At 40.1% G+C, this 26,268-nt stretch overlaps 1 protein-coding gene across 1 annotated transcript; it reads left to right on the top strand.

Moving 5' to 3' along the window:
* The first annotated feature begins 816 nt into the window (after nt 1-816).
* Nucleotides 817-17,934, top strand: LOC126071158 (olfactory receptor 7D4-like). The gene is made up of 2 exons (XM_049875417.1): nt 817-1,317; nt 17,497-17,934. The coding sequence occupies exons 1-2, from the start codon at nt 817-819 to the stop codon at nt 17,932-17,934; spliced, it is 939 nt and encodes a 312-aa protein (XP_049731374.1).
* The last annotated feature ends 8,334 nt before the right edge of the window (nt 17,935-26,268 follow it).

The raw sequence follows: 26,268 nt of genomic DNA, 5'->3' as shown, positions 1-26,268 counted from the left end.
TAGAAAATGTACATGCATTATCTCAGATAATTCACTCATCAATCTCATCGTGAAAGGAAATATTTACTACTCCCATTGCAAAGGTGAGGTATCTGCAGCTAAAAAGATTAAGGAACTTTCTTAAGGTCACATAGGTAGTAACTTGGTGGAGCCAAAATTTATCCAGGCAGTATGATTCAGATAACCATTTTAAAAATCACAGCTCTATCCTGTACCTTGGGGGAGTTATATAATCAAAATACTTGTCATAGAGCAAACAGATAATAATAATTATAATATTTTGAGATCCTATTGTGCACAAAGGGATTTCTAAACCTTACAAAGAAGGTAATAGTAATAAACTTATTTTTAAAAAGAAAAGACACTGTAAGTTTAATGGTCACATCTATACAAAGTGTCACTTCACAGAATAAGGGACGTATTGTTAACTCAGATGACCATTCATTACTATTACAGAGCTATCAGACTGAAGGAAGTATGGGAATCATAAAGGAAAAAACACTAAGTATCTCCAATTAGTTTGGAAAGGTCATATCAAAGAAAACATTGTTTTAAGTGCATTGATTCAAATAGAAAAGTTAGAATCACAGAAGAGAAAATAGTGTAATTTCTGCTAAATGAAAGAAAGTCTGAATGACCATGCACACTTAAAGTGGAAAAGGGCTACTCACGACAAAAAGAGTCACTGTCATTGGAAGGACTCAATAGAGGTGGTATTGTAAAGTGGTATTGTAAAGGTGATGACTAATTGAGATGCCAGTTGGCTATTCGTTGAACGTTACTCGTGCATTCTCCTCTAGCAGACACACCAGCTGCATGGAAGAGGGAAACCAAACAAAAGTTTCACAATTCCCCCTGCTAGGCCTCTCAGAGGATCCTGAACTTCAGCCCCTCTTCTTTGCACTCTTCCTGTCCATGTACCTGGTCACTGTGCTTGGGAACCTGCTTATCATCCCTGCCATCAGCTTTGACCCCCACCTCCACACCCCCATGTACTTCTTCCTCTCCAACCTGTCCTTTGTTGACATCTGTTTCATCACCACCACGGTCCCAAAGATGCTGGTGAACATCCAGACACAGAGCAAAGACATCTCCTACATAGGATGCCTCACTCAGGTGTATTTCTTTATGATTTTTGCTGGACTGCGCAATTTCCTCCTGTCCATGATGGCCTATGCCTGGTTTGTGGCCATCTGTCACCCCCTGCACCACACAGTCATCATGAACCTCCGACTCTGTGTCTTCTTGGTTCTGATGTCTTGGATCATCATTTTCTGGGTCTCTCTGCTTCATATTCTACTGATAACACAGCTGAACATCTGTATTAAAAAAAAAGGATGAGGAGGCGGGGCCAAGATGACTGACTAGGTAGACGCTACCTCGGATCCCTCTTGCAACAAAGACTCGGAAAAACAAGTGAATCTATCACATACATAACAATCTACGAACCCTGAACAACAAACACAGATTTAAAGAGTTGACCTGAATGACAGAGACAGAGAACGAACAAATACGGGGAAGCAGCGACTGTTTTCGGAGCCTGGAGCCAGCGTCCCAGTCAGGTAACCTTCGCGCCGGGCTTAGGACTGGGCCCAGGAGAGCTGAACACAAAATCTTGTGACTACGCAAACAAGGGGCGCAGCCCTATGCCCCTGAACTGACCCCTAGAGGGGGCCCAGCCATTCGGCGGGGGCGGCGCGGTGATGCGGCTGGCGGGACGAGAAGTCCCCGGGAGGCAGTGACTGGTTTTGGAGCCAGGAGTGCAGCTTCCCAGCCAGGGAACCTTGGTGCTGGGCTTTGGACTGGGTGCAGGGGAGCTGGACACGCCATCCGCTCACGGCACAAACACGGGGCACAGCCCTACTCCCCTAACTAACCCCGGGAGGGGGCCCAGCTAGTCTGCGGGGTGGCGCGGCGACACGGCTGGCGGGACGAGAAGTCCCCGGGAGGCAGTGACTGGTTTGGGAGCCAGGAGTGCAGCGTCCCAGCCAGGGAACCTTGACGCTGGGCTTTGGATTGGCAGTGGAGGATCTGACCGTGGCTTTAGCGGGCCAGACCCTCAGGGGCAATCTCCACACAGGCAGCACACATAGGCTACAGATAAAATAGTCATCCCAAGCAAGATAAGCAACTTTGGCTATATTCTGGGGTGCTACTCTCCTGTTTTGCTGAACCCCCCTCCCCTTCCCAGGCGGCTTCATTAACATTGGAATTTCCTGAGCCAGAGGGAGAATGGCTCCGGCTCCGCTGCGGCTTTGTTTTTCCCTTTTTTTTTTTGGTCTTTTCCTAACCCATTCTTCCGGCCTGAGAGAAGCAACCACAAAAAATCCAGAGACCAAAAATCCCTCCCTAATTGGACTAAAAATACAGAACCAGCTCCAGCCAAGCATATATGATCCAAATCTCGGGCTTTCATCCTTACAGGGAACAAGGTGGTGGTTATAATCCAAAGGCACTTCTGATACGGATCTGGCTGCATTTTTTTTTTAGCAGATTTACTGGAAAAACAAGTTTCCCAGGTCTGATATATCTGCTTTTTCAACAGAGCCCTAACTGAACCACAACAGGGAACTGAGGGCTGAAGCTCCCCCCAGATCACCTAGCCTCTTGCCTTAGGGGCCTAAGGAGGGTGACACCTACCAATCAGTAGAGGTACTTGCATTGGAGGCCTAAGGTACAGCTGCAGTGCCCTCCCACAAAGGTTCTATAGGAATAGAGACACACCTACCTCACTGACACTTGGGGGAAGCCTGTCAGCATCCTGCCCCCCCGGAGGGTGAACCCCAGCTGCTAATAGAATCTGGTGCACACAACTATCACCACTACTTCTCGAGGTGGATAGGTGTTACGGTGCACACACACTTTATGACCCCAAATCAGATTCTACTCAAGAACAGTGAATAGACTCAGGCAAATATATCTGGCAACAGCCCAAACCAGCTGGTAATAGGTCATAAGTAAGTCAAGGGCTACAACAAACAAGACAGCACAATCTAGTAGCCCATCCAAGTATACTGAAAGAAAACAAAACAAGATAAGACTCAGTGAGCAATTATAGAATAAACCACTACTATATCTTTTTTTTTTTTTTTTGGCTCGGAGACAGCAGTCGATATCAAACCACCTAAAGCAGACCATGATAGCTTCTACAACCCCCCAAACAAAAGAATCAAAATCTTTCCCAAATGAAGATACAATCCTGGTATTATCAGATACAGAATATAAAAAACTAATTTACAGAATGCTTCAAGACATCAGGGATGACCTCAGAAATGAAATAAGGCAAACTGCAGAAAAAGCCAAGGAAACACACTGATAAAACAGTTGAAGAACTCAAAAAGATTATTCAAGAACATAGTTGAAAAATTAATAAGTTGCAAGAATCCACAGAGAGACAGCATGCAGAAATCCAAAAGATTAACAATAAAATTATAGAATTAGACAACACAACAGGAAGTCAGAGGAGCAGACTCGAGCAATTAGAATGCAGACTGGGAAATCTGGAGGACCAGGGAATTAACACCAACATAGCTGAAAAAAAATCAGATAAAAGAATTTTAAAAAATGAAGAAACCCTAAGAATCATGTGGGACTCTATCAAGAAGGATAACTTGCGTGTGATTGGAGTCCCAGACCAGGGAGGGAGGACAGAAAACACAGAGAAAATAGTTGAAGATCTCCTGACAGAAATCTTCCCTGACATCATGAAAGACGAAAGGATATCTATCCAAGATGCTCATCGAACCCCATTTAAGATTGATCCAAAAAGAAAAGCAGCAAGACATATTATCATCAAACTTGCCAAAACCAAAGATAAAGAGAAAATTTTAAAGGCAGCCAGGGTGAAAAGAAAGGTCTCCTTCAAGGGAGAATCAATAAGAATAAGCTCAGACAACTCAGCAGAAACCATGCAGGGGAGAAGGCAATGGGATGACATATACAGAGCACTGAAGGAGAAAAACTGCCAGCCAAGGATCATATATCCAGCAAAACTCTCTCTGAAATATGAAGGCGAAATTAAGATATTTACAGATAAACACAAGCTTAGGGAATTTGCAAAAACCAAACCAAAGCTACAAGAAATACTAAAGGAAATTGTTTGGTCAGAAAACCAATAATATCAGATACCAGCACAACACAAGGTCACAAAACAGAACATCCTGATATCAACTCAAATAGGGAAATCACAAAAACAAATTAAGATTAAATAAAAAAAAATGCTCATAACAGGGAATCATTGAAGTCAATATGTAAAAGATCACAATAATCAAAAAGAGGGACTAAATACAGGTGGCTTAGAACTGCCATATGGAGAGTGATACAAGGCAATACAGGACAATACAAGTTAGGTTTTTACTTAGAAAAATAGGGGTAAATATTAAGGTAACCACAAAGAGGTATAACAACTCCATAACTCAAAATAAAAGCCAAGAAAAATGTAACGACTCAACAAACATAAAGTCAAAGACTATGAAAATGAGGATCTCACAATTTACAAAGAAAAACGTCTCAGCACAAAAAAGTAAGTGGAAAAATGAAATTGTCAACAACACACATAAAAAGGCATCAAGATGAAAACACTAAACACTTATTTATCTATAATTACACTGAATGTAAATGGACTAAATACACCAATAAAGAGACAGACAGTCTCGGACTGGATAAAGAAATATGATCCATCTATATGCTGCCTACAAGAGACACACCTTAGACTTAGAGACACAAACTAAAACTCAAAGGATGGAAAAAAATATATCAAGCAAACAATAAGCAAAACAGAAGAGGAGTAGCAATATTAATTTCTGACAAAATAGACTTTAAACTTAAATCCACCACAAAGGATAAAGAAGGACACTACATAATGATAAAAGGGACAATTGATCAGGAACGTATAACCATATTAAATATTTATGCACCCAATGACAGGGCTGCAAGATACATAAATCAAATTTTAACAGAACTGAAAAGTGAGATAGACACCTCCACAATTATAGTAGGAGACTTCAACACACCACTTTTGGAGAAGGACAGGACATCCAGTAAGAAGCTCAATAGAGGAGGCGGGGGCCAAGATGGCGGACTAGGTGGACGCTACCGCGGATCCCTCTTGCAACAAAGACTCGGAAAAACAAGGGAATCGATCACATACATAACAATCTACGAACTCTGAACAACAAGCACAGACTTAGAGACGGAAAACGAACAAATACGGGCAGACAGCGACTGTTTTCAGAACTAGGAGCCAGCGCACCAGGCAGGTGACCTTCGGAGCTCGATCGGGGGCAGAGCCCAGCGGGACAGACGGCACAGAAAGGGGGCCCACCCCTTCCCCCCCGAACCCATCCCGGGAGGAAGCCTAGCAGGTTGGCGCGGGCGGCGTAGGGGGGCAGCCGGAGGGAGAAGCACCTGCGAGGCAGTGACTGATCTGGGAGGGGGGAGAACAGCGTCCCAGCTGGGGTGCCGTCCCGCCGGGAGTTAGGCGAGAAACCGAGGGGGCGCGAGCGGGGGGGGGGTCAACTATATTTCCCTAAAGTGACCCCAGGGCGGGGCCCACACGTTCGTGCGGGAGGATGCACACCCAGTCCGCGCGTGTGGCACGGCACACCAGAGGGAGAAATCCCCGGAAGTGTCTGGTCTCAAAACAGGGAAAGCAGCATCCCAGACGGGCAGCCATTCCGCTGGGATCTGGGCACGCGCTCGCGCGCGCGGGCGGGGCATGAGCGCGGGGTCCATTTTTATTACCCTGAATTGACCCAGGGGGCGGGACCACCTGGTCGTGCGAGTGATGCCCTCCCAGTTTGCGCGAGAGGTGTGGCACACCGGAAGGAGAAGTCCCCGGGAGGAACTGATTGGTCCCGAAGCGCAGAAAGTAGCGTCCCAGACAGGGTGTCGTCTTGCCGGGGCTTGGGCGCGCGCACGAGCGGGGCGTGAGCGCGGAGTCCATTTTTATTGCCCTGAATTGACCCAGGGGGCGGGCCCACCTGGCCGTGTGGAGGAACTGATTGGTCCCGAAGCGCAGAAAGTAGCGTCCCAGACGCGGTGCCGTCCTGCCGGGGCTTGGGCGCGCGCACGAACGGGGCGTGAGCGCGGAGTCCATTTTTATTGCCCTGAATTGACCCAGGGGGCGGGCCCACCGGGCCGTGCGGAGGAACTGATTGGTCCCGAAGTGCAGAAAGTAGCGTCCCAGACGGGGTGCCGTCCTGCCGGGGCTTGGGCGCACGCACGAGCTGGGCGTGAGCACGGAGTCCATTTTTATTGCCCTGAATTGACCCAGGGGGCGGGCCCACCTGGCCGTGCAGGTGACCCCAAACCAGTTCGCGCGAGAGGTGTAGCGCTCTGGAAGGAGAAGTCTCGGGGAGGAAGTGACTGGTTCCCGTACAGGGAAAGCAGCGTCTTAACCCGGAAGTCATCCCGCTGGGATTTGGGCGCGTGCACAGGCGGGGCGTGACCGCGGGACCTAATTATAATCGCCTGAATAGACCCTGGGGGCGGGCCCACCCGTTCGTGCGGGAAACGCCCACCCAGTGCCCACGAGCGGTGCCGCGCACCAGAGGAAGTCTCCAGGAGGAATTGACTGGTTTCCGAACAAGGAAAGCAATGTCCTAGCCAGGGACCCGTCCAGCCCGGATTTTGGCGAACGGGGGCAGAGCGTGAACGTGTTGTTCAGCTCTATATTCTGTGGTGCTACACTCCTAGCTCTCAGATCCCTCCCCCACCCTCCCCAGGCGACCCCATTAACATCCGAATACCCGGAGCCAGAGAGAGAATTCAGATAGGGATCTGACTGCATTTTTTTTTAGCTGACTACTTGGAAAATCTAGTTTCCCAGTGATGTCTCGGAGACAGCAGTCCATATCAAACCACATAAAGAAACAGACCATGACAGCTTCTCCAACCCCCCAAACAAAAGAATCAAAATCTTTCCCAAATGAAGATACAATCCTGGAATTATCAGATACAGAATATAAAAAACTAATTTACAGAATGCTTAAAGATATCACAAATGAAATTAGGATAAATGCAGAAAAAGCCAAGGAACACACTGATAAAACTGTTGAAGAACTCAAAAAGATTATTCAAGAACATAGTGGAAAAATTAACAAGTTGCAAGAATCCATAGAGAGACAGCATGTAGAAATCCAAAAGATTAACAATAAAATTACAGAATTTGACAACGCAATACAAAGTCAGAGGAGCAGACTCGAGCAATTAGAATGTAGACTGGGACTTCTGGAGGACCAGGGAAACAACACCAACATAGCTGAAAAAAAATCAGATAAAAGAATTAAAAAAAATGAAGAAACCCTAAGAATCATGTGGGACTCTATCAAGAAGGATAACTTGCGAGTAATTGGAGTCCCAGAACAGGGAGGGGGGACAGAAAACACAGAGAAAATAGTTGAAGAACTCCTGACACAAAACTTCCCTGACATCATGAAAGAAGAAAGGATATCTATCCAAGATGCTCATCGAACCCCATTTAAGATTGATCCAAAAAGAAAAACACCAAGACATATCATCATCAAACTTGCCAAAACCAAAGACAAACAGAAAATTTTAAAAGCAGCCAGGGAGAAAAGAAAGGTTTCCTTCAAGGGAGAATCAATAAGAATAAGTTCAGACTACTCAGCAGAAACCATGCAGGCAAGAAGGGAATGGGACGACATATACAGAGCACTAAACGAGAAAAACTGCCAACCAAGGATCATATATCCAGCAAAACTCTCTCTGAAATATGAAGGAGAAATTAAGATATTTACAGATAAACACAAGTTTAGAGAATTTGCAAAAACTAAACCAAGACTGCAAGAAATGCTAAAGGAGATTGTTTGGCCGGATGACCAATAATATCAGCTACCAGCACAATACAAGGTCACAAAACAGAACGTCCTGATATCAACGCAACTCAAACAGGGAAAGCACAAAAACAAACAAATCAAGACTAATTCTAAAAAATAAATAAATAAACAAAATAATACACACAACAGGAAATCATGGAAATCAATAGATAAACGATCAAAATAATCAAAAAGAGGGACTAAATATAGGAGACATTGAACTGCCAGATGGAGAGTGATACAAGGCGAAATAGAAGGATACAAGTTAGGTTTTTACTTAGAAAAATAGGGGTAAATAAAAAGGTAACCACAAAAAGGAATATCAATTCCATAACTCAAGAAAAAAGCCAAGAAAAACATAACGACTCAATAAACACAAAGTTAAACATTATGAAAATGAGGATCTCACAAGCTACTAAGAAAAACGTCTCAGCACAAAAAAGCATGTGGAAAAATGAAATGGCCAACAACACACATGAAAAGGCATCAAAATGACAGCACTAAAAACTTACTTATCTATAATTACGCTGAATGTAAATGGACTAAATGCACCAATAAAGAGACAGAGAGTCACGGACTGGATAAAAAAACACGATCCATCTATATGCTGCCTACAAGAGACACACCTTAGACTTAGAGACACAAACAAACTAAAACTCAAAGGATGGAAAAAAATATATCAAGCAAACAATAAGCAAAAAAGAAGAAGAGTAGCAATATTAATTTCTGACAAAATAGACTTTAGACTTAAATCCACCACAAAGGATAAAGAAGGACACTATATAATGATAAAAGGGACAATTGATCAGGAAGACATAACCATATTAAATATTTACGCACCTAATGACAGGGCTGCAAGATACATAAATCAAATTATAACAGAATTGAAAAGTGAGATAGACACCTCCACATATATAGTAGGAGACTTCAACACACCACTTTCGGAGAAGGACAGGACATCCAGTAAGAAGCTCAATAGAGACACGGAAGACCTACTTACAACAATCAACCAACTTGACCTCATTGACTTATACAGAACTCTCCACCCAACTGCTGCAAAATATACTTTTTTTTCGAGCGCACATGGAACATTCTCTAAAATAGACCACATATTAGGGCATAAAACAAATCTTTCCAGAATCCAAAACATTGAAATATTACAAAGCATCTTCTCAGACCACAAGGCAATGAAGCTAGAAATCAATAACAGAAAAACTAGGGAAAAGAAATCAAATACTTGGAAAATGAACAATACCCTCCTGAAAAAAGACTGGGTTATAGAAGACATCAAGGAGGGAATAAGGAAATTCTTAGAAAGCAACGAGAATGAAAATACTTCCTATCAAAACCTCTGGGACACAGCAAAAGCAGTGCTCAGAGGCCAATTTATATCGATAAATGCACACATACAAAAAGAAGAAAGAGACAAAATCAGAGAACTGTCCCGACAACTTGAGCAAATAGAAAGTGAGCAACAAAAGAATCCATCAGGCTCCAGAAGAAAACAAATAATAAAAATTAGAGCTGAACTAAATGAATTAGAGAACAGAAAAACAATTGAAAGAATTAACAAAGCCAAAAGCTGGTTCTTTGAAAAAATTAACAAAATTGATAAACCATTGGCTAGACTGACTAAAGAAAAACAGGAAAGGAAACAAATAACCCGAATAAGAAACGAGAAGGACCACATCACAACAGAACCAAATGAAATCAAAAGAATCATATCAGATTACTACATAAAATTGTACTCTAACAAATTTGAAAACCTAGAAGAAATGGATAAATTCTTGGAACAATACTACTTACCTAAACTAACACATTCAGAAGTAGAACAACTAAATAGACCCATAACAAAAAAAGAGATTGAAACGGTAATCAAAAAACTCCCAACAAAAAAAAGTCCTGGCCCAGATGGCTTCACTGCAGAGTTCTACCAAACCTTCAGGGAAGACTTAACACCATTACTATTGAAGGTATTTCAAAGTATAGAAAAAGACGGAATACTACCCAACTCATTCTATGAAGCTACCATCTCCCTAATACCAAAACCAGGTAAAGACATTACAAAAAAAGAAAATTTTAGACCTATATCCCTCATGAACATTGATGCAAAAATCCTTAATAAAATTCTAGCCAATAGAATCCAACAACACATCAAAAAAATAATTCACCCTGATCAAGTGGGATTTATACCAGGTATGCAAGGCTGGTTTAATATCAGAAAAACCATTAATGTAATCCATCACATAAATAAAACAAAAGACAAAAACCACATGATCTTATCAATTGATGCAGAAAAGGCATTTGACAAAGTCCAACACCCATTTATGATAAAAACTCTCACCAAAATAGGAATTGAAGGAAAATTCCTCAACATAATAAAGGGCATATATGCAAAGCCGACGGCCAATATCACTCTAAATGGAGAGAACCTGAAAGCATTTCCCTTGAGAACGGGAACCAGACAAGGATGCCCTTTATCACCACTCTTATTCAACATCGTACTTGAAGTCCTAGCCAGAGCAATTAGGCTAGACAAAGAAATAAAGGGTATCCAGATTGGTAAGGAGGAAGTAAAGCTATCACTATTTGCAGATGACATGATTGTATACATGGAAAACCCTAAGAAATCCTCCAGAAAACTACTGAAACTAATAGAAGAGTTTGGAAGAGTCTCAGGATATAAAATAAACATACAAAAATCACTTGGATTCCTCTACATCAACAAAAAGAACACCGAAGAGGAAATAACCAAATCAATACCATTCACAGTAGCCCCCAAGAAGATAAAATACTTAGGAATAAATCTTACCAAGGATGTAAAAGACCTATACAAAGAAAACTATAAAACTCTGCTACAAGAAATTCAAAAGGACACACTTAAATGGAAAAACATACCCTGCTCATGGATAGGAAGACTTAACATAGTAAAAATGTCTATTCTACCAAAAGCCATTTATACATACAATGCACTTCCAGTCCAAATACCAATGTCATACTTTAAGGGAATAGAGAAACAAATCACTAATTTCATATGGAAAGGAAAGAACCCCCGGATAAGCAAAACATTACTGAAAAAGAAGAAGAAAGTGGGAGGCCTCACTCTACCTGATTTCAGAACCTATTATATAGCTACAGTAGTCAAAACAGCCTGGTACTGGTACAACAACAGGCACATAGACCAATGGAACAGAATTGAGAATCCAGATATAAATCCATCCATTTATGAGCAGCTGATATTTGACAAAGGACCAGTGTCAGTCAATTGGGGAAATAATAGTCTTTTTAACAAATGGTGCTGGCATACCTGGATATCCATTTGCAAAAGAATGAAACAGGACCCATACCTCACACCATGCACAAAAACTAACTCCAAGTGGATCAAAGACCTAAACATAAAGACTAAAACGATAAAAATCATGGAAGAAAAAATAGGATCTACCCTAGGAGCCCTAATACAGGGCATAAACAGAATACAAAACATTGCCAAAAATGATGAAGAGAAACCAGATAACTGGGAGCTCCTAAAAATCAAACACCTATGCACATCTAAAGACTTCACCAAAAGAGTAAAAAGACCACCTACAGACTGGGAAAGAATATTCAGCTATGACATCTCTGACCAGCGCCTGATCTCTAAAATCTACATGATTCTGTCAAAACTCAACCACAAAAAGACAAACAACCCAATCAAGAAGTGGGCAAAGGATATGAACACACATTTCACTAAGGAAGATATTCAGGCAGCCAACAGATACATGAGAAAATGCTCTCGATCATTAGCCATCAGAGAAATGCAAATTAAAACTACGATGAGATTCCATCTGACACCAACTAGACTGGCATTAATTCAAAAAACACAAAATAATAAATGTTGGAGAGGCTGCGGAGAGACTGGAACTCTCATACACTGCTGGTGGGAATGTAAAATGGTACAACCACTTTGGAAATCCATCTGGCGTTATCTTAAACAGTTAGAAATAGAACTACCATACAACCCAGAAATCCCACTCCTCGGAATATACCCTAAAAATACAAGACCCTTCACACAAACAGATATATGCACACCCATGTTTATTGCAGCTCTGTTTACAATAGCAAAAAGCTGGAAGCAAACAAGATGTCCATCAACGGACGAATGGGTAAATAAATTGTGGTATATTCACACAATGGAATACTACGCATCGATAAAGAACAGTGACGAATCTCTGAAACACTTCATAACATGGAGGAATCTGGAAGGCATTATGCTGAGCGAAATGAGCCAGTTGCAAAAGGACAAATATTGTATAAGACCACTATTATAAGATCTTGAGAAATAGAAAAAACGGAAAAGAACACATACTTTTGTGGTTACAAAGGGGGGAGGGAGGGAGGGAGAGGGCTTTTTATTGATCAATCTGTAGATGGGAACTGCTTTGGGTGAAGGGAAAGACAACACTCAAAACATGGAAGGTCAGCCTAATTGGACAGGATTAAAAGTAAAGAGGTTTCCGAGATAAAATGAAAGCTTCAAAGGATAGCGAAGCAGGGGCTGGGGTCTGGGGAACTTGGTTTGAGAGGACTTCTAAATCAATGGGCAAAACAATTCTATTATGAAAACACTCTGCATCCCACTTTGAATTGTGGCACCTGGGGTCCTAAATGCCAACAAGCAGCCATCTAAAATACATTAATTGGTCTCAACCCACCGGGAGCAAAGGCAAAGGAAGAACACCAAGGTCACACGACAACTAAGAACCCAAGAGACAGAAAGGGCCACTTGAACCAGAGACCTACAATATCCTGAGACCAGAAGAACTAGTTGGTGCCCGGCCACAATCGATGTCTGCCCTGTCAGGGAACACAACAGACAACTCCTGAGGGAGCAGGAGACCAATGCGATGCAGACCCCAAATTCTCATTAAAAGACCACACCTAATGGTATGATTGCGACTAGAGGAATCCCAGAGACAATGCTCCCCAGAACTTCTGATGGCACAGGACAGGAACCATCCCCGAAGACAAATCATCAGGCATGAAAAGGACTGGTCAGTGGGGGGGAGAGAGATACTGATGAAGAGTGAGCTAATTAAATCAGGTGGACACAGGAGAGTGTGTTGGCAACTCTTGACTGGAGGGGGGATGGGAAGATAGAGAGAGAGGGAAGAAGGTAAAATTGGCACGAAACGAGAGACTGTAAGGGCTGACTTAATAGGGGGAGAGCAAGTGGGAGAAGGGAGTAAGATGTATGTAAACCTACATGTGACAGACTGATTGGAATGGTAAATGTTCACTTGAAGCTTAATAAAAATTAAAAAAAAAAAAAAAGAAGCTCAATAGAGACACGGAAGACCTACTTACAACAATCAACCAACTTGACCTCATTGACTTATACAGAACTCTCCACCCAACTGCTGCAAAATATACTTTTTTTTCTAGTGCACATGGAACATTCTCTAGAAGAGACCACATATTAGGTCATAAAACAAACCTTTGCAGAATCCAAAACATCGAAATATTACAAAGCATCTTCTCAGACCACAAGGCAATAAAACTAGAAATCAATAACAGAAAAACTAGGGAAAAGAAATCAAATACTTGGAAACTCAACAATACCCTCCTGAAAAAAGACTGGGTTATAGAAGACATCTAGGAGGGAATAAGGAAATTCATAGAATGCAACGAGAATAAAAATACTTCCTATCAAAACGTCTGGAACACAGCAAAAGCAGTGCTCAGAGGCCAATTTATATCGATAAATGCACACATACAAAAAGAAGAAAGAGCCAAAATCAGAGAACTGTCCCTACAACTTGAACAAATAGAAACTGAGCAACAAAAGAATCCATCAGGCACCAGAAGAAAACAAATAATAAAAATTAGAGCTGAACTAAATGAATTAGAGAACAGAAAAACAATTGAAAGAATTAACAAAGCCAAAAGCTGGTTCTTTGAAAAAATTAACAAAATTGATAAACCATTGGCTAGACTGACTAAAGAAATACAGGAAAGGAAACAAATAACCTGAATAAGAAATGAGAAGGGCCACATAACAACAGACCCAACTGAAATTAAAAGAATCATATCAGATTATTATGAAAAATTGTACTCTAACAAACTTGCAAACCTAGAAGAAATGGATGAATTCCTGGAAAAACACTACCTACCTAAACTAACACATTCAGAAGTAGAACAACTAAATAGACCCATAACAAAAAAAGAGATTGAAACGGTAATCAAAAACTCCCAACAAAAAAAAGCCCTGGCCCGGACGGCTTCACTGCAGAGTTCTACCAAACTTTCAGAGAAGAGTTAACACCACTACTACTAAAGGTACTTCAAAGCATAGAAAATGACGGAATACTACCCAACTCATTCTATGAAGCCACCATCTCCCTGATACCAAAACCAGGTAAAGACATTACAAAAAAAGAAAATTACAGACCTATATCCCTCATGAACATAGATGCAAAAATCCTCAACAAAATTCTAGCCAATAGAATTCAACAACATATCAAAAAAATAATTCACCATGAACAAGTGGGATTTATACCAGGTATGCAAGGCTGGTTTAATATTAGAAAAACCATTAATGTAATCCACCATATAAATAAAACAAAAGACTAAAACCGCATGATCTTATCAATTGATGCAGAAAAGGCATTTGACAAAGTCCAACACCCATTCATGATAAAAACTCTTACCAAAATAGGAATTGAAGGAAAATTTCTCAACATAATAAAGGGCATCTATGCAAAGCCAACAGCCAACATCACTCTAAATGGAGAGAGCCTGAAAGCATTTCCCTTGAGAACGGGAACCAGACAAGGATGCCCTTTATCACCGCTCTTATTCAACATTGTGCTAGAAGTCCTAGCCAGAGGAATTAGGCTAGACAAAGAAATAAAGGGCATCCGGATTGGCAAGGATGAAGTAAAATTATCTCTATTTGGAGATGACATGATCTTATACACAGAGAACCCCAACGAATCCTCCAGAAAACTACTGAAACTAATAGAAGAGTTTGGTAGAGTCTCAGGTTATAAGATAAACATACAAAAATCACTTGGATTCCTCTACATCAACAAAAAGAACACTGAAGAGGAAATCAGCAAATCAATACCATTTATAGTAGCCCCCAAGAAGATAAAATACTTAGGAATAAATCTTACCAAGGATGTAAAAGACCTATACAAAGAAAACTACAAAGCTCTACTACAAGAAATTCAAAAGGACTTACTTAAGTGGAAAAACATACCTTGCTCATGGATAGGAAGACTTAACATAGTAAAAATGTCTATTCTACCAAAAGCCATCTATACATACAATGCACTTCCGATCCAAATTCCAATGTCATTTTTTAAGGTGATAGAGAAACAAATCACCAACTTCATATGGAAGGGAAAGAAGCCTCGGATAAGCAAAGCATTATTGAAAAAGAAGAAGAAAGTGGGAGGCCTCACTACCTGATTTCAGAACCTATTATACAGCCACAGTAGTCAAAACAGCCTGGTACTGGTACAACAACAGGCACAGAGACCCGTGGAACAGAATTGAGAACCCAGATATAAATCCATCCTCATATGAGCAGCTGATATTTGACAAAGGCCCAGTGTCAGTTAATTGGGGAAAAGATAGTCTTTTTAACAAATGGTGCTGGCATAACTGGATATCCATTTGCAAAAAAATGAAACAGGACCCATACCTCACACCATGCACAAAAACTAACTCCAAGTGGATCAAAGACCTAAACATAAAGACTAAAACAATAAAGATCATGGAAGAAAAAATAGGACAACCTTAGGAGCCCTAATACAAGGCATAAACAGAATACAAAACATTACCAAAAATGTTGAAGAGAAACCAGATAACTGGGAGCTCCTAAAAATCAAACACCTATGCTCATCCAAAGACTTCACCAAAAGAGTAAAAAGACCACCTACAGACTGGGAAAGAATTTTTAGCTATGACATCTCCGACCAGCGCCTGATCTCTAAAATCTATATGATTCTGTCAAAACTCAACCACAAAAAGACGAACAACCCAATCAAGAAGTGGGCAAAGGATATGAACACGCACTTCACTAAAGAAGATATTCAGGCAGCTAACAGATACATGAGAAAATGCTCTCGATCATTAGCCATTAGAGAAATGCAAATTAAAACTACGATGAGATTTCATCTCACACCAGCAAGGCTGGCATTAATCCAAAAAACACAAAATAATAAATGTTGGAGAGGCTGCAGAGAGATTGAAACTCTCATACACTGCTGGTGAGAATGTAAAATGGTACAACCACTTTGGAAATCTATCTGGCGTTTTCTTAAACAGTTAGAAATAGAACTACCATACAACCCAGAAATCCCACTCCTCGGAATATACCCTAGAGAAATAAGAGCCTTCACACAAACAGATATATGCACACCCATGTTTATTGCAGCTCTGTTTACAATAGCAAAAAGCTGGAAGCAACCAAGGTGCCCATCAACGGATGAATGGTTAAATAAATTATGGTATATTCACACAATAGAAAACTACGCATCGATAAAGAACAGTGAGGAATCTGTGAAACATTTCATAACATGGAGGAACCTGGAAGGCATTATGCTGAGCGAAATTAGTCAGAGGCAAAAGGACAAATATTGTATAAGACCACTATTATAAGATCTTGAGAAATAGTTTAAACTGAGAAGAACACATACTTTTTTGGTTACGAGGAGGGGGAGGGAGGGAGGGTGGGAGAGGGTTTTTTACTGATTAGTTAGTAGATAAGAACTACTTTAGGTGAAGGGAAGGACAATACTCAATACACAGAAGGTCAGCTCAAATGGACTGGACCAAAAGCAAAGAAGGTTCCGGGATAAACTGAATGCTTCAAAGGTCAGCGAAGCAAGGGCGGGGGTTTGGGGACTATGGCTTAAGGGGACTTCTAAGTCAATTGGCAAAATAATACTATTATGAAAACATTCTGCATCCTACTTTGAAATGTGGTGTCTGGGGTCTTAAATGCTAACAAGCGGCCATCTAAGATGCATCAATTGGTCTCAACCCACCTGGATCAAAGGAGAATGAAGAACACCAAGGTCACACAACAACTATGAGCCCAAGAGACGGAAAGGGCCACATGAACCAGAGACTTACATCATCCTGAGACCAGAAGAACAAGATGGTGTCCGGCCGCAACTGATGACTGCCCTGACAGGGAGCACAGCAGAGGACCCCTGAGGGAGCAGGAGATCAGTGGGATGCAGACCCCAAATTCGCATAAAAAGACCAGACTTAATGGTCTGACTGAGACTAGAGGAATCCTGGCGGTCATGGTCCCCAAACCTTCTGTTGGCCCAGGACAGGAACCATTCCCGAAGACAACTCATCAGACATGGAAGGGACTGGACAATGGGTTGGAGAGAGATGTTGATGAAGAGTGAGCTACGTGTATCAGGTGGACACTTGAGACTGTGTTGGCATCTCCTGTCTGGAGGGGAGATGGGAGGGTAGAGAGCGTTAGAAACTGGCAAAATTGTCATGAAAGGAGAGACCGGAAGGGCTGACTCATTGGGGGAGAGTAAGTGGGAATATGGAGTAAGGTGTATATAAGCTTATACGTCACAGACTGACTTGATTTGTAAACGTTCACTTAAAGCTCAATAAAAATTATTAAAAAAAAATAATAAACTTCTGTATAGGCACTGAAATTCCACATTTCTTCTGTGAACTGGCTCAGATTATCAACGTGGCCTGCTCTGATACCCTCATCAATAACATCTTCTTGTATGTGGCGACTGCCCTTCTGGGTGTGTTTCCTTTCATGGGGATCCTCTTCTCTTCCTCTCAGATTGTCTCCTTCTTAATGAGGATGTCCTCTGCTGGGGGCAAATATAAGGGATTTTCCACCTGTGGGTCTTACCTCTCTGTTGTCTCCTTGTTCTTTGGGTCAAGTCTTGGGGTATACTTTAGTTCTTCTGTGACCCATTCTTCCCAGAAAAGCTCAGTTGCCACGGTGATGTACACTGTGGTCACTCCCATGTTGAACCCCTTCATCTACAGTCTAAGGAATAAGGATATGAAGGGGGCCCTCGGAAGGCTTCTCAGTAAAGCAGTCTCTTGTCAGTGATAGGACACAGGCCTTTGGGATAATCAGACTTTGTTAGCTCCAAAATAAATGTCATTAATTAAATATTCTGATTGTTTTTTTTCTACCCCCAAAGACATGCTTCATTTCTATCATTCCCAAAACACCCATGACTTTGATCTCTACTTGTTTTTGCTCAACTCCTATTTTGGTAATTCCTTTTGATTTCTCTTCCCTATGTGTTGTCTAAAAGTTTTTGTCTTTGGTCAGCTTTCTTATAGCCATTCCTGGAATTCACAACCTTACATTTGAAGCATTGATTATGTCAAGGGCTGACATGGTTTCTCCAAAAATTAACCTCTCAACATTGATGCTCTTCCCCTTAATTTGGTTATGTATATGTTTTTCTCTCAGTGAAACAGATTTAAAATTATACAATAGTCATAACCAAGTGCTTGCCACATCACTGAAATTTGCTCTGGCCTTCTCCTATGGTAGACACACCAGCTACATGCTGAACGCCTTCACCTACAACATTTTTGAGTTATATTCTCACAATTACCACAGTTTTCAGAGGAAAAGATTAAGATTGGAATGTATTCAGACCCAATAAACTGATGTTGAGCCCTCTCTCTAACTTTGCTATCCTTTTTTTCATAAGCACAGTGATGTGATTTTCAGCTTCAAGGGTGACAATCGAGATTCGAAAGCTGGTTTGTTCAGATAATTCATAGTAATATTCTACCTACGATAACTCTTATATGTTGCTTTATTCTTTTGGTCCTTTCCTTCCTTCATTTCTGTCCTTATTTCCTTTTATTCTTCCTTCCTTCTTGACTTTATTTTCTGTCATTGTGGTTTTAAATCCCCAGGATCCTAAAACATGTAATAATGAGTACAATAGAATAAGAGTTGTTATTTATGTGGTATAATTTTTTTTTTCTGGGACTGTCTAGAGGTGTCATCAAGAATGATAGTTACAGAAAAGAAAAAAAAAAACAAGATAGTTACACAACTGTGAAATAGTCTCTTTAATAAATGGTGCTGAGATAACTGAATTTCCACATACGAAAATAGAAAGCTGAATCTAAACCTCACTCCATGTATAAAAATTAACCCAAAATGGACAAAGGACCCAAATGTAAGAACTAAAACCATGGAACTTGTAGAAGAAAACATAGGGGTAAGCCTTTGGAATATACTATTTAACAATGAATTCTGAGATATGACACCAAAAGCATGAGCAAAAATGATAAGGCAGGTAAATGGAACTTAATCAAAGTTAAAAGTTTTGTGTATCAACGGATATTATGAAGAAAGTGAAAAGACACCAATAAGCACATGAAAAGATGCTCACCCTCATTTAAAAAAAAACAAACAAAACATTGCCATCAAGTTGTTTCCGACTCATAGCAACCCTACAAGACAAGGTAGAACTGCCCCAGAGTTTCCAGGGATGGTGGACTCAAACTACTGATTTTCCAGTTTGCAGCCTGGGCTCTTGACTACTGCACCGCCAGGGCTCCATAAGTGTTCCAGGGAGCAGCTGGTGGATTCGAATTGCTGACCTTTTTGTTAGCAGCTGTAGCTCTTAACCGCTACGCCACCTGGGTTCCCAACCTCATTAGTCAGTAGGAAATGCAAATCAAAACCACAATATGATACCACTTAACCACACCCACTAGGATGTCTATTATCAGAAAAACAGAAACTAATAACAGCTGGTGAGGATGTAGAGAAATCAGTACTCTTGTTCATTGCTGGTGGGAATGTAAATGGTGCAGCCACTGAGGACAGCAGTTTTGTTCTTCCTCAAAAAGATAAACATAGAATGAATACATGACCAGAGATTCCACACCAGGGTATATACCCAAAGAACTGAAACCAGGGACTCAAACAGGTACTTGTACACCAATGTCCACTGCAGCATCATTCACAATAACCAAAAGGTGGAAACAGCCAAACGTCCATCAACTGATGAACAGAAAAACAAATGGGGTAAATACATATAGTGAAATGTTATTCCACCATAAAAAGGAATTAAGTTCTAATACATGCTATGACATGAATGAATCTTGAAAACACTATGTTCAGTGAAATAAGCCAGACACAAAATGACGTATATTATATGATGCCATTTATATGAAATATCTAGAATAGACAAGTGCATAGAGACAGAAAGTAGACTAGAGGTTACCAGGAGGTTGAGGGGAGTAGGAAATGGGGAGTTATTGCTTAATGGGTACAGAGTTTCTGTTTGGGGTGATGAAAATTTTTGGAAACAAACAGTGGTGATGTTTGTGATTAATGTCACTGGATTGTACACTTGGAAAGGGTTAAAATGGCAAATTTTATGTCTGTATTTACCACCACAGTAATTTTTTTTTATGTCTGTATTTACCACCACAGTAATAAGTCACTAGCAAATATCTATTCAGATTTTCACACGTGAGACATACCCCCTTCCGGGTCATTCACTGAGGCCCCCAAATTCTGTCTGTTCAGCTCTGCCTTTCTTTTCTCCCTGTATGAAAACAATCAAATCCTTATGAGATTCTATATGAGGAAGGAAGAGGTCTCCAAATAGACTAGAATTATTTTATCTCTTGCAGGCATGTTCTTTAAGCCTCTGACTGTGCTTTTAGAAGCATGGTAGGTTCAGGGATGCCAGCATTCTGTCAGTGGCCAGCACTAGAGTGTACAAGTTCTTTCTTAAGCAGAATCAGGAAATGCCTCCACCAACTTCCATGTGATTTAATAGTCTTTTTACTTGAAATTTGATAACAGCGTCTTTGTTCTTTTCCTACCCACTTGGATGGTAGACATTTGAAAAACTGTCTCCTTGATATATAATTGGCTGACCTACTGATATTTTTTTATTGTACTTTGGCATGTCACTCTTTCATTTAAATAAGGTTTTCAGGACTGATGACAACATTCAGGATACTAAGACAGGGGAAACAGGAGATGAGAACCCTGTTTTTTTTCTAAAAGAGACACTGTAGATAGATACCCAAGATTAGGTAAATAATTAAACCCACAAGGGCCATGGTGTGTGTGTCTGTGTGTGTATTGCTTCAATCTTGGAAATTTTTGTGTCCCAGGATAGTTCACCCAGAAATTTTCAAACATGGTAGTATCTTTAATTTTTGGATCTAACTCTCAGTTTATTGCATTATTAATGTTATGTTAACTGAGTTGATGTACTTGTAATGTCACTTTTCTATCATGATTAGTCTTTTCAAGTGTGTGCCTGTTACACCAGTTGTGTCATTTGGGAAGGAGATGCTATGATGGAGTTAAGAGTGTAAGAGGATTATCGATTTTACGGGGGGTGGTGCCTGTGTAAAATAAAAAGGAAAAGAAGCCGGATTGACCAGGGAAAGCCTTATGACACCTCTGAAAGGGAAGAGAGGAGAAGGCAGGATTAGGCACAGACCCTCAGATAGTGAGCCCTCTGGAGCAAGCATTTCCCTTTGGAGAAGTCTGCATTTGGTAGAAATCGCCAGGCCCTATTACCCTGGGAACAGCGTAATCTTGAAAGCTGAGTCAAAACCTCAAAGTACGAACTAAGGCTGCCACCTAAGCAGACTTTTTGCAACTGAATCAAAACCAAACCAAACTCCTTGCCTTTGAGTCGATTCTGACTCAGAGCGACCCCTTAGAATTCTTTCTTAAAGAAAGAGCCAGATGTCACACCTTCTTGGCTGCCACGTTTTAGTGTCTAATCTCGAAGAATGATCAATGTTAGAACAACTTCTATCGACTTAGTATTAGTTTCTTAAAATTATGACTAACACCAAACACCAGCTTTAAAGAAAACTTTAGAATTTATTTACTATCTTCCTTTATTTTTGGTTCATTCTACATATTATTGAGTCAGTTTTAGCACTCTACTTATTTCCATGAGATATTCAAATTTTCAATAGCTTACTACTTAATTTTCTTTTGATACTTAAAAAAAAAATTCCCCTTCCTCTGCTATTATTGTTAGTTTATATATTTAGGTATTCTTTTTTTTTTTTTTTTCTTGATAGCACTTGCCTGAGGTTTGAGTATTTTCCCCAGGAATTAGCCCTCAAAAGTTTGTATATTTTTACAAGCAGCTTTATTCTTTTCTTCACTCTTCTTAAGTTTACTTTGTAGTTCTTTATATCTCTTTTATAAAGGTTTAACTTATAAAACATTTTTTTGTTTATTTACTTCTAATGATAATGGATTATATATTTTCTAATTTCTTGTACCTAAAATAGATATTTGATTTTAGAATATAGGGAAAATGAAAATTAATTATGATGAATCCCGTTACCTGTAAACATGCAACAATTAGCATTTGGGTATTTTCCTCCTATGTCTATGTTTAATTCCAAAAAAGGTTTTGTATTCTTATTTTATTATTCCAAATGAGAAAAAGATTGTGCTATGGGCACTTATACCAGTAGAACATGATCTAGTACTTCTAGCTCTCCTGATGTAGTTTCATATTTTTTAAGTAACTACTTTTATTATAGATGACATAAAATTTTTCCTCCTGGGTATTTTAAGTTTGGGATAATTTTAATTTTGGAGTATTTTTATTAAATGTATCAGAAAGTATTTTATAAATATGCCTACCCTCACCTCCTACAAACAACCAATATTAACATTTAAGTATTTTTACTTCCAATCATTATTCTGACTTGACTATTTACGAAAATTACATTCATAGTGTGTGTAAGTATAGGGTGTACATACTATATATTCTTTTGTTTATAAGCATTAACACTTTAGAAGTAAAGCTAAAGTCCCCTTTGACTCACAGCTCTACTCACCATCGCCTCACTATCTTTAAACTATTGTCATCATGATTTCACTGTGCTTCCTTCCAATCCACTCTTTATTTATTCACATATGTTTATATGCCTCACAAAAAATGCAGTGTATTTTTTTGTTAGTTTGTTTTGTTTTTTGTCTTTTGGAGTGGGGGTAAAAATACCTTAGTGTTTGAATGGTATTTTATTTCATTTATTGCTTGGTATCTCATCATTTTTACTCCACATGACATTTGAGTTTTTGCACTGTCAATCTAGTTTATTCTGTTTAACTCTAGCATATAGGTCTTTATCCATTTCCTTAGTGAGTGACCTTTAGGTCGTGTCTTGCTTTTAGCTGGTTCAGTGTTGTATCTATCACCCTCTCTCATATCTTATTCTGCACATGGGTAGGAGTTTCTGTAGACCTGTGGTTCTCAGAGTCACCTGGAGGGCTTGTTAAAGGACAGACACCTGGGTCCCACTCCCAGAGTTCCCTATTCTACAGGCCTGGTTGGGGCCCAATGATTTGCATTTCTAACAAGTTCCTAGGTGATGCTCCTGCTGTTGTCCTGGGGGCCACACTTTGAGAACCAGAGCTTTAGGGTAAATATTTACAATTGGTGTTACTAGTTCTTAAGCTCTACATTTTCCATTTAATTAGATAATGTTTTTATCTCCCTACATTGTAAGAAACACTTTAGTCAAACTTGTGAACTTTTTTTCCAATTGCATGGTGTCTTAGGCTGAGTTCTTGAGAGGAGCAAAACCACTGAAGAGGATATGTGAATACATAAAGAGGTTTATTTCAAGGAAATGGCCCATGCAACTGTGGTGGCTGGCAAGTCCTAAATCCGTGGGTCAGGCACCAGGCTGCTGGAGGCTTTTCCTGACTCATGCAGGGCTAAAGAACCCAAAATCTGTAGGTCAGGCTTGAGGATCCCAAAGTGGCAAAGTGGTATTCTTAACTTCCAGTTCAATAGAAACAGTATTGTGTCCCCTGGTGGAAGCATTCCTCCCTTTGGAATTAAGCATAGGGTCACGGAGATAGGAATAAAAATTTTCATGAGTGGATCACTAGGGTAATAGTGAATGATGTAACTCTCATTTCCATCCCTTGATTCCTGGACCCATGAATCCTGGCTATGGGAGAAAGAGTATCATATATTGCTACCAGGTTGCTAGCTGATCACCTGAAGGAATAGTGCCATATCAGGGACTCAGTGTCAGTCTCTGCTGCTGACAATTGGGCACTCAGCAGTGGCTGTAGCCAAGTCAGCCTTGGTGAGTGGAAGTTTGTGTTGCCGAGCCCATGCATAACCTCCATTCCTGCCACCATGGCTGTTTTGTTCATGAGTCCATTAGGCAATGATGGGAGTGGCTGAGGAAAGCTTTAGGTGGACTGGTATCCACAGAAAGTGTCATCTTACCCACTTAATCACTAAAATCCTCCTCTGCCGAGGTCATCCTTTGGTGAGCATTCACATGAGACACAAATATCTTCAATTCTTTGGCTCATTCTGAGAGGTTTATCTGCAAGCTTCTTCCCCAAACTCATTGTGGTCAAGTCGATTCCAACTCGTAGCAACCTTATAGGACAGAGTAGAACTCCCTCATAGGGTTTCCAAGGAGCATCTGATGGATTTGAACTACTGACCTTTTGGTTAGTAGCAGTAGCTCTTAACTACTAGGGTTTCTAATATGAATATATATAAAGAGATTTATTTCAAAGAAATGGTTCATGAAATTGTTAAGGCTGGTAAATCCCAAATCTGTGGGTCAAGAAATAGGCTGCTGGATGCTTCTGCTGACTCACGTGGTTGCAGGGGCTGAAGAATCCAAAATCTTCAGGTCAGGCAGCAGGCCACTGGCTCACATCCCAAGAGCGCAGAAGGCATAAGATAATGCAGGGTCAAGAGACAGTGAGCTTTGCCAGAACAACCATATATATTGATGTAGGCCACACCCCCAAGGATATTCCCCTTTCAACTGATTGGCTGCTCACATCAGATAACAAAATGAAAGATGATTACATAATATCTGCCAAACCACTGAGAATCATGGCCTAGCCAAATTGACACATAACCTTAACCATTCCAGATGGCCATTATATACTACCTCATTTTTGTTTTAGTGTACAATTTCCTGATAATTAAGGAGGTTAAGAATTCTCTCGTTTTATTGATCATTTCTGTTTCCACTTATGAATTGCCTATTCATATCTCTTTCCCAGTTTCCTATTGGGTTTTTCACACTTCCTTATCAATTTTTAGGAGTAATCAGGATTTGGTTGGTTTTTTTGTTTGGTTTTTTAAAAGTTCTGGAGACTAATCCTTTGTCTACTACTTAAATTTCAAACATGTGGCTTTTTCTTTTAAATTTATTTTGGTGTATTTTATCACACATTTTTATGCATTCATTGTTACAAATCTTTCCCTTAATGAATTTTATTTTGCATCATATTCTTAAAATCTTTTTCTATGTTTTGTAACAAACATATTTTCAACAGTTACTTCTAATAATCTAGCTACATATTTTTGTATTTTTAAATTTATTCCATCTATAATTTATTTTTATCCAGTTGGTGATAGAGATCTATTCTTTCCATATGAAAAACTAATATATTCTTATATTGTTTATTTACTGGTCCCTCTTTTTCTTTGGAGTTCTGTAGTTAATTTGCATTTTCAAATTCCCATATAAGAGTCTGCTATCTATCCTGTTTCATTTACGTATTTTTCTAAATCTCCACCAAAACAAGTTCGTTTCTATTTCTATAGCTTATAATACATGGAACACAGTTAATACAGTTGTTAAAAAAGCATTGTTCTAGGATGGGTTTCAGAATGTGATAAAATAATCTGACAAATGGACGAAACAACCCCACTGAAGGAAGCAGGGGAATAAAGTACTGACCTAAAGAACTTTGGAAATGAGTAAAGTCTGTATGGCTAGGGAAAAAGAACTGTGCATGGCACTGTATTCTAACTGATATTGTTTCCCACAATTCTGAAATCATAGTACATGTATACTGATATTGAACAATTAAATAAATGGATGGTGGATATTGGAAGCTAGATTTCTTACTGTTGGAGTGGGAGATTACAGATAAGCAAAGGGAGGGATTTAGAATGATACACTTGTTGGTGGAGTAGGGTTGGAGGCATCACTGTGAGCTCATGTTAAGCTTACTATAGATGTGGATAATTACATATGGAATATTCATAAACCCCAAGCAAACCCTTTGCCCTCAAGTCAATTCCAACTCCTAGCAACCCCATAGGTCAGAGAAGAACTGCCCCATAGGGTTTCCAAGGCTGTAATCTTTACAGAGGAGCCCTGGTGGTGCAGTGGTTAAGAGTTTACAGCTGCTAATCAAAAGGTCAGCAGTTCAAATCCACCAGGTGCTCCTTGGAAACCCTATAGGGCACTTCTACTCTGTCCAACAGAGTTGCTATGAGTCAAAATTGACTCAACAGTGATGGATTTATCTTTACAGAAGCAGACTGCCATATCTTTCTCATATGGAGTGGCTAGTGGGTTTCAACTGTCAACCTTTCAGTGAGTGGCTGAGCACTTAACCACT

The sequence above is a fragment of the Elephas maximus genome, chromosome 3, assembly GCF_024166365.1.
Source record: "Elephas maximus indicus isolate mEleMax1 chromosome 3, mEleMax1 primary haplotype, whole genome shotgun sequence".
Taxonomy (NCBI): Eukaryota; Metazoa; Chordata; class Mammalia; order Proboscidea; family Elephantidae; genus Elephas; species Elephas maximus.
Note: the sequence above shows the minus strand (reverse complement) of the source record. Positions and strands in the feature narration are given on the sequence as shown.